Source organism: Pipra filicauda, unplaced genomic scaffold (assembly GCF_003945595.2).
Source record: "Pipra filicauda isolate LSUMZ 115617 unplaced genomic scaffold, ASM394559v2 scaffold172_size1731463_pilon, whole genome shotgun sequence".
NCBI lineage: Eukaryota > Metazoa > Chordata > Aves > Passeriformes > Pipridae > Pipra > Pipra filicauda.
The window spans coordinates 1,242,441-1,251,118 of record NW_024104240.1 but is presented as its reverse complement, the minus strand read 5'-3'; the positions used below and the strand labels follow the sequence as shown (position 1 = coordinate 1,251,118).

The window sequence follows — 8,678 nt, the reverse complement described above, 5'->3', positions numbered from 1 at the left end:
CGCTCAGGAGCAGCAGAAAAGGAGGGCATCCACTCCACCCACTCTGTCTCACTGGGCATCAGCCACCAGGTCTTGGGCAGCACTCAGCTCTCCTCCTGGCAGGACTTGCTTGGGCATGGTTTAAAAGTCTGGGCAGGTTGGGTGATGGCCCAGAGTGAAGCCTCTGCACCCCTTGGATGAGGTGTCAGGAAACGAGGGGAGAAGAGACCAAAGGCAAATACACTCCAGTTGCTCTAGTCCTGTGTCTCATCGACAAAACCTGGCTTTCTGCTCTTGGGTTTCATGGGAGGAGCATTGTGGAGCATCAGAAGAGGACACTGCACAACACTCATCTTCCTGGGGAGCCTGCCCTCTGCTTTCTGAGACTGCTCTTGTTGGTACAAAATGTGGTGGACACAAACCACCAGGGGAAACACGAAACCTGATGGATGGGAATGAAATAAAGCATCTGTGAGCTAAAAGCACCAGATCTGCAGACAGCCAAGCCCTGGGTGTCGATGATTGTCACTAGAGAGAAACCACACAAGTCCTTTCTACTACCCTTCTACCTTTCTAGCACCCTCCATCTGGCAGCACAGAGGGCTCTGCTCCTCCCAGCCCTTCTCCAGTCTGTGTGCTGGCACAAACACCCAGGACCTGGTCCTGGGGGACCCAAGAATCCTCTGCCCTGGGCACCCTCCCCTCGGCCTCCCTCCTGATGAGGTTTCTGCCTCTTCTCCCATATCAGCCTCTTGTGGCTTGGCAGGAGCTTTGTCAGCGCTTGCTGTGACCTGAAACTGGTCACACCAGCACCAAGGTGTTCAGTTCTCTGCAAACGAGTTGCTGCAGTGTGGCTTGGCAGAGAGAAAATTCTCTGCTCACATTCATAACCTGGCATGTCATTTCTTGCACAGCCATTTTATCTTCTACTCTGCTTGCTAAATGTCCTGGTTTTCTCCCTGCTACTCCGAGCTGCTTGCAAAGATTGCCCCAACTCTACCTGGCAGGTTTGTCCATAGGCCTGTCCCTGCAGCAACTGGGACACCCTTTGGGGAGAGGTCTCACCCCCATGGGCAGCACCGTGACTCTCCTGAGGACCTCAGGACCCTCCCTGACCCCTGTGCTGGGTGTTCTGCAGGGATTCTGCATTCCTGGGTTCAGAGGCACGGATTTTCAACCTGTGCAGGCAGAGGAAGGTTTCTGCAGATTGGGAGCTGCACACACTGAGCCAGGAGCACCTTGGCAGGCCGGAGGTTGGACCCCAGGCAGAAATGGGCACTGTGGGCAGCACTGCCCCTCTGACCCAAGGCCTGTGCAATGGTGCCTCCCACTAGTAGGGGCGTCCCCAGACTTTTGGCGCTGAGAAACCATTTTGATCCAGTTTAGACTGAGGGAAATACCAGAACTCAGGACGTGCAGGCTGTGTGGGAGATTCTCCAGCCCTCCGGCTGCCCGAGAGCACCGTTTCCTACCCAGACCCACAAAGCCTCACCCACGAGCCCTTGGCGACAGGCACGGCCACGTCCATCCCCAACCCTCTCACCTCCCAGCCTTGCCCACTCCCCGTTGGCACCCCCACATCCCCCTTGCCCCGCTGTGCTCTGGCAGGGTCTGGGGGAGGCGGTTTTGGGGTGAGGGCCGCGGGGAGCCGCGTGCCCTGCAGCGACGGCGCGGGGGCCGCGAGGAGCTGCGGCGGGAGCGCGTGGGTGTGTGCGAGCAGGGCTGTATATCCAGTCTGGCAGAGGGTGTGCCTGCTCACACGCCGGGGAGCCGAGCTGGGAGCAGGAGCCCTGAGACACTCTCGGCCAGGGGACGTATGGCAAGGAGGGGCTCGGCAGATTAACCCCAGTCCGAGCCGGTCCGCGGTCGCCCCGTGTCGTGCACGCTCAGGTGAAGTGCAGCCCCCTGTCCCCCCGAGCCCCACGGTCTGATCGCAGCCATGCTTCACTCTCCACTGAAAACAGCCCTGGCATATGAATGCTTCCAAGACCAGGCCAGTTCCACGCTGGCTCTGCCCTCAGACCACAAGCTGAAGACCAAGGGCACGGGAAAGCAGCGGGTCCAGGAGCAGGTGATGATGACGGTGAAGCGGCAGAAGCAGAAGTCGTCCGTGTCATCGAGCGTGGGCCACTCAAACAGAGGTAAAACCCTGGACAGTGAGGGGGTCCCCTCTGGGGACAGGGCTGATGCTCTGGGGAGCTGTTGCGGGGTTTTGTCTGTGGGGGACAGACTGGTTTGTGTCTCTCATGGTCACCCCAAGCAGGGGATGCCGAGGTCTCTTGCACTGGATGGAAGAGTTAGGACAAGACTTGGAGCTGGATACCTCGACTCTCTCCCCGGTGGAGCTGATCCCCTGGGAGTGCTGCACTGCTCCACATCCCCGAGGCACTTGGACATTTCGGTGTGGTGCTATTAACCAGTTTTCCCCTGGGTCTAAAGCTGGAGTAGCTTCCTAATTTTGCAAATCCTTCCTCTGCAAGTGCTTCCGTGGTTGGAATTCTCCACCATCCCCTCCCGTGGATGGGCAAAGCTAACAGAGCTGCTCCTGCACGGTGCCATGGGGCTGGAACTGGCCACACTCCGGGGCTCACTGCCTCCTGAGCGTTGGGCAGGTGGAGAGCAGGCAGCTGTGCCCACTCACAGGGCACAAACCTCGACTTGGGATTCGCCTCTGGAGCTCCCAACACGTCTGCCATTTGCAGGCTAAGAAGTGTGGGAGTCTCTGGGTCACCCTGGTGCGAGTGGCAGGAAGGAGCTGAATTCAGAGAAGTGTCCCTGGCCTTGGTTTGGTGGGGGTGTTTCAAAGCCCCCTCCATTGTGCAGAGGAGTAAAAAGGGGTGTTGGGGTCTGGGTGGCCGTTCCAGTTCCATGCACTGAGACTGTGCCACAGAAAACAAGCAGTCAGCTGAGTCCTGGAGCCAGGTTTCCTGCTGGAATACCTTCCTCTGTGGCTCAAGGCTTGGCAAATCGTTTTCTTTGCCATCCTTGTGCCTGGAGAAAGCTGGTTTGGAGGTAAAGCTGAAAGCTGCAAACTCAGAGCGTTGAGACAGCTCAGTGCAAAATGTCATGAACTTGGAGGTGCTTTGGCAGCAAGAGAGAGCTCTGGCCTGTCTGAGTCCTCCAGGGAGAGGAAAGCTTGAGGCTTTGGGGGTGGACAGGTGTGCTGAGCCTAAGACTGAATGTTCAGCTGTGTTTGGAATGAGCAGAGTGTAGAGGGAGTTTGCTGGAAAGCTGGGAGAGCTGTGCCAGGCTCTGGTACTTTTTTGGGGGAACTATGCCTTGCCTGGCAGCTTTTCCAAGCTAGATTGTGAGGCCAAATCCAGCACTGGTGAGGTGTTGTGTTCCAGACACACGTTTTGGGCTGGTTTGCCATGAGAAGCTGGATGGCACGAGGCTGCTGGGTGAAGTGTGGACATGGTGCTCCTATGGAGTCATCCTGGCTCTAGGCATTGGAATTGCTGGGATGGGGGGAACAGAGCAGGCTCATGGTGGAGGGCATGTGTGCCATGTCCTGTGGTGGTAGGAATGTGCCCCATGTTGGGGCACTCCAAAGGGGTGAGGGGGGAGCTGGGGCAAGGAGAACTTTCTTCTGCCACCAAAGTGGGAGATGCAAATCTCCTTCCACCTCCAGAGGGCTTATTGCTTTTGTCAGGTGCCAGACCTGACAAAATAAAATACAAGCCAGGATGAGATGAGGGGCTCTGGATGAGCATCAGGGCACTGCCAGCCTCCCTTTCCAGTGGAGGGGCATTTCAAGGGGAAGTGGGCAGAGGAATATCTCCCACTGCTGCCCATAGGCAGGATGGAAGGGAGGCAGCATGGGATTATTCCGTTTGGAGAGGAGCCCAAGTGAAACCTATGGGACAGGGTAAAAAGAAAAACAGCACATTCCCAAGCTGCCCTCTCTGCTTGACAAGCTAAACCCCTCCTCCAGACACTTTTGGGAATGCCTGGGAATGGGCATTGCATGGAGATGTGCAGCTCTGGTTTCTGTGTCCCAGGGAAGCCGAGTCTCATCCCGCTCCCAGGAGCTGCCTCCACACACAAGGGCGAGGCTGTCCCACTCCCACCATGGGGGGATTGGCCAGCATGAAGGTCCTGGTGGCTGATTCACTCCAGCAGTTGCTCTGTCAGTGAATTTCTGGATGGAATCCCAGAAGGGTGAGAAGTTGCCATTTATTCTCAGGTTTTTCTCCTGATTGGTGCCTGAGCTGGTCAAACTAAATTTTCAGGTATTGGCTTTTACTGCTGTCGGCCAAAGATTAGCTGGGCAGGCCTGAGAAGGAAAATTAATGCTTCCTGCAAACAGGCTACATGGGTCTGCCAGACATGGATCCTGCCTGCCCAAATGCTGCTCCAACACCAGCTACCTGGGATTTCTCAGAGATGCTCCTCAAAGGCAGCCCAAGCCAAGGTATTCCCAAAGCCCCTTGCTTAATGTCCACATGCTTTGTTCCCCCTGCACCCAGACAGTTCCCTGTGTGTGTCTGGGCAGGTGTTGGTCCAGGTCCAGGTGTCTGTTGCTGCATTTTGATCTGTGTTTTGAGCCAGAGCTGAAGCACAGCCCAGAGCTTCCCCCAGCTTCAGGAACCAAGCATGGACATGGAACCCTCTTGCATGTAGCAGGGATGGGTGGTGGTGTATCCCATAACTAGAGTTCCTTAGGAAGGTCAGCACACCCTCCCTCAGTATCCTGCTGATTGATGGATACAATAAAATGAGTTGGTTATTTGGAGTCCAGCAGGTCACAGTGTTGTGGGTTCTCTCTGAAGATCTGGTGTCACCCAGTTCGTGGCACAAGTCACAGAAGGGCAAGGTGATCAATCTGGGCTCAAAATGGTGTGCACTGGGGTAGGACTGAGCAGAAACCAGTTGCCTGCACCCACAGTGGGTCTTGTCTCAGCACAGCAGCTACAGGTGTTCCCAAGGATGACTGCATAGTCTGGGGTTTGGGGGGGTCTCTTGGTTCTTTGGGGTCTGCCCTCCTTGGGTTTTGGATCAGTGGGGTGTGTTCTCCTCAGGTTTTGGGTCTGTGGTATCTGCCCTGGGGCGTATCTGTCCTTCTCCCCATGGGAATACCTGACTGGATGGCTCCCACTGAATTTGTGAGTAATGCAAATTTCCAGGGAAAATGAATTTCACTGGCACAGCAGCAGAAAAGGCCAGGCCAAGCTGAGCCAGTTCCTCGTAGCCAACAGTGCTGGTCTGCAAAGTCCTCTGGCTAAAGAAAAGTTCTGCCTGTGACTTGTCACAAGGAGTGTCATATCCAACTGTCTCATGGCTGAGCTGGGATCGAGAGGATTCCTGTGCTGGCTGTGGGTGAGAGGGGAGAAATCCCACTGAGCTCTGATGGGATCCCACCTAGTTTCAATGGGGGTCATTACACTGATGTGAAGGGAGGAGGAAATTTTGGGAGTAGCAAGTCTTTTGAAGACTTCTGTACCCTTCCCCCAGCATGATTCAGTGAAAACCTCCCACTCTTCCACAAACCTCAGATTGCTGGGGTAGAAAAAAGTACCAAAACTCTTTATCTCATAGGCCAGAAGGCATAAACGAAGTTTGGTCATTCCTGCAAGAATCTCAGCGTCTGGGATTTCACTACTACCTCTCTCCTAGAAGGCATCCAGGCTTTGCTTTGTGCCTCCCACAGACTCTCTTCTCTTACTGTGTTTTTCCTATGTTTAATCATCCTTATTGTTTGAAAGCCGTGCATAGTTTATGATTTAACTTGTCTAGCCTGCACTACGAGTGCCAGGTTCTTGTCTTGCCTTTCCCTGCCACAGATTAATATTTATTAACATGCATCCTTTTCCACAATGCTCCATGTTGGCTTTGTGTGTCCAGTTGAAGCCTTTGCTGTCCTGCTGGAAAATGGCACTTTGAACCCAATTCTTCCCCTTGCCATCAGCTCTCAGCTTCGAGAGGAAAGCTGCCTTTGAAGAAAGCAAAGAACTCACCAAGAATAGGCATATTGGGTTAGGCAGAAGTCTCAGTTTGCTCTGCAATGATCCATAATAGGGACACAGAGGAGGATAAGGGCAAGGGGAGAATGTAGTGGGGGCCCACGGGGGTGCAAAGTGCAAGATATTGCAATTCTTACCCATTTTAATTAGATTTTACCCCCATGGATTCTCCCACTGAAGGTCAATGAGATTTTAAATTGACCAAGTTTTGAAGGAAATGTCTTGGGGGAATGATAACCTGGGGAGGGGGAGAACCTGAGCAGCCCTCAGGGGGATTTCTTGTCCACAATGTGGTCGCTGGGAGGCTGAGCTTCATCTGGGGGATTTGAACCATGTCTTTTCTGCCTCTGTTCCATCTGTTGAGTGGTCCTTTGTTATGAGGAGCAGCTGAGGGAGCTGGGGGGGCTCAGCCTCGAGAAAAGGAGGCTCAGGGGGGACCTTCTGGCTCTGCAACTCCCTCATAGGAGGGTGGAGCCCGGTGGGCGTCAGGCTCTGCTCCCAGGGAACAAGGGACAGCACAAGAGGGAACAGCCACAAGTTGTGCCAGGGGAGGTTTAGCTTGGATATTTGTGAGGAATTTCTTCCTGGAAAGGCTGGTCAGGCGCTGGCCCAGGCTGCCCGGGGCAGTGGTGGAGTCACCATCCCTGGAAGTGTTCAAAAGGCCCGTGGATGTGGCACTTGGGGACATGGGTTAGTGGTGACCACAGCAGTGCTGGGTTAATGGTGGGACTCAGTGACCTTAGAGGGCTTTTCCAACCTGAATGATTCTGTGATTCTCTGTTATCTACTACGAATATCGGGGTTTTAATTGGCTCTCTCTTTGTTCAAGTGCACGTGGGCACTTCAGAGACCCAACCAGCTGGGTTGGATGACAACAAATGGGACACAGATATATGGACATAGCTAGAAAAAAAGCACCAGGGAGTCACCTCCCCCAAAGAGCACTTCCACACCCTGCAAAAATGTGGGGTTTTTTGAGATTGTCTGGTTTTATCCCAGATTCTGAGGACCTGTGACCAGCTTGTACAGTCTTTACCCTTGAGGTGGTTGAAAAGAGGAATGTCCTCCCTCTCCCTGAGGGCTGATGACACCTCCAAGCTGGTTCTCAAGATGAACCTGGCAAAGAAGTGTCTAAACTCTCAGAAACAAACAAAGACGATGTTTTCTTTAGCCACCTCCATCAGAAAATTCCCAGGTCCTTCCTGCCCTTCAGACTGAGCTCTCCAAGCAATAAAATCACAGTTGTGTGGTGGCAAGAGAAGCATCTTCTCCAACCAGCAAGGTGACTTCAAAATGCCTTGAACATTTGAGGTTCTATATAATTATGTATTTATAAGCTCTTATATACAAGTTCTTCGAGGTGAAGGCAACTCTTCCACAACTGAAGGACATAAACTTGCATGAACTGCCCAGTCTCCTGAATTCAGCCACGTAGCAGTGAATTTATCCAAGAAAATCAGAGATGTGCCTAAACTGGCTTATTTTTTGGTGTCTCCTTGCTCAAATCCAAAGTCCTTGAGTCTTGAGTGCAGTGCATGGCAAGAACGGATCCTGAAAGGAAAAGCCTGTCCCCAGGGAGGACTGGTCAGATGGACCTGCAAGTCATGCCCAAAAACCCTTTCTCGCACCTGCTCCCTCATTGTGTCAGCAAAATGCTCCCTGGTCCTCCCTCCTGCAGTTACATGGTGTTTACAGAGAACAAGAGGTCCATTCAAAGAAGGAATTCCCAGGAAATTACCATGGGATGGCTTTATCTTTGTGCTCAGAATTATGGCTATTAGGTAACTCTGGCCCAAACTTCCCATTTCCATCCCTGCCCTTCTGCTGCTGAGGCCCCACACTAATTCCTGCTCTGGGAATCCCTGAGCAGTGAGGGAGCACAAGGTGAAGGACATGGCTGCATGTCCCATTGCATGGCCATGGCCATGGCCATGATTTATCAGCAAGTTCTGTGCAGCTTTATATACCTAAAACAATCAGGGCTAGAGAGATGTCCATAAGGAGCAATGCCCACCAAGGCTCTGGCCTATGGAAAATGAGGTCCTGTGGTTTCCTGCACAGGTGAAAACACCTCACTATTGCCTAATCTGCACTGGGTGATGTTCTCCAGGTGCTCCCATCCCTCCAGACTCACTCCTCTCTTGTTGACAACAGAAAGCAAATCTCATTATTATCCACAGGAATCATCTTCCTGAGAAAATGCAAGAATTTTTAGCCACAAACCAAATCACCATAACAGGTTCTGGGAGCCTCAGGCAAGGCAATAAATCAGGTTTATTCCAAGGATCAGTGGCTGTAGAAGACTGGAGTGGCTCCGGGGCCTTTGCGGTTGAGCTCATCCAGTTTATCTAAGGGATGAGTCTTATCAAACAATCACAAAGATTAGGATATTTCTGACATTACCCCCCAGTTTAGGTGCATAAGCTGAGACAGGTATGTCCTGATTTTGTACTTTGTTAGACATTCAGAGCTTCCCCTGGAAGTTAATTGGAGTGTAGGGTTTGCATTTCCTCATAACGGGACCTGGGATGCCACAATTCTTGAGCACTTTTGAAAATGAAACTTAAATGACCTTAAACTCTTTGGGACCACCTGAAGGGGGTTAAGGAAATTTCACTGTGGAAAGAGAATGACTCACTTCATTTTGCCCTGTAGTGATGAACGTGGCATTGAGGAGAATATTTTTGGGACGGATCCAAGGTTTGCACTGCCAAAGGCTACTGGGGAGAGACAGCT

At 52.6% G+C, this 8,678-nt stretch overlaps 1 protein-coding gene across 1 annotated transcript in view; it reads left to right on the top strand.

Annotated features, from left to right (window-relative positions):
* The first annotated feature begins 1,918 nt into the window (after window positions 1-1,918).
* PKP1 (plakophilin 1) overlaps window positions 1,919-8,678 on the top strand; it is a 46,976-nt gene continuing 40,216 nt past the window's right edge. The window contains exon 1 of the mRNA XM_027728854.2: window positions 1,919-2,120. Coding sequence (XP_027584655.2) covers window positions 1,919-2,120 — 202 coding nt within the window. The remainder of the gene's footprint in view (window positions 2,121-8,678) is intronic.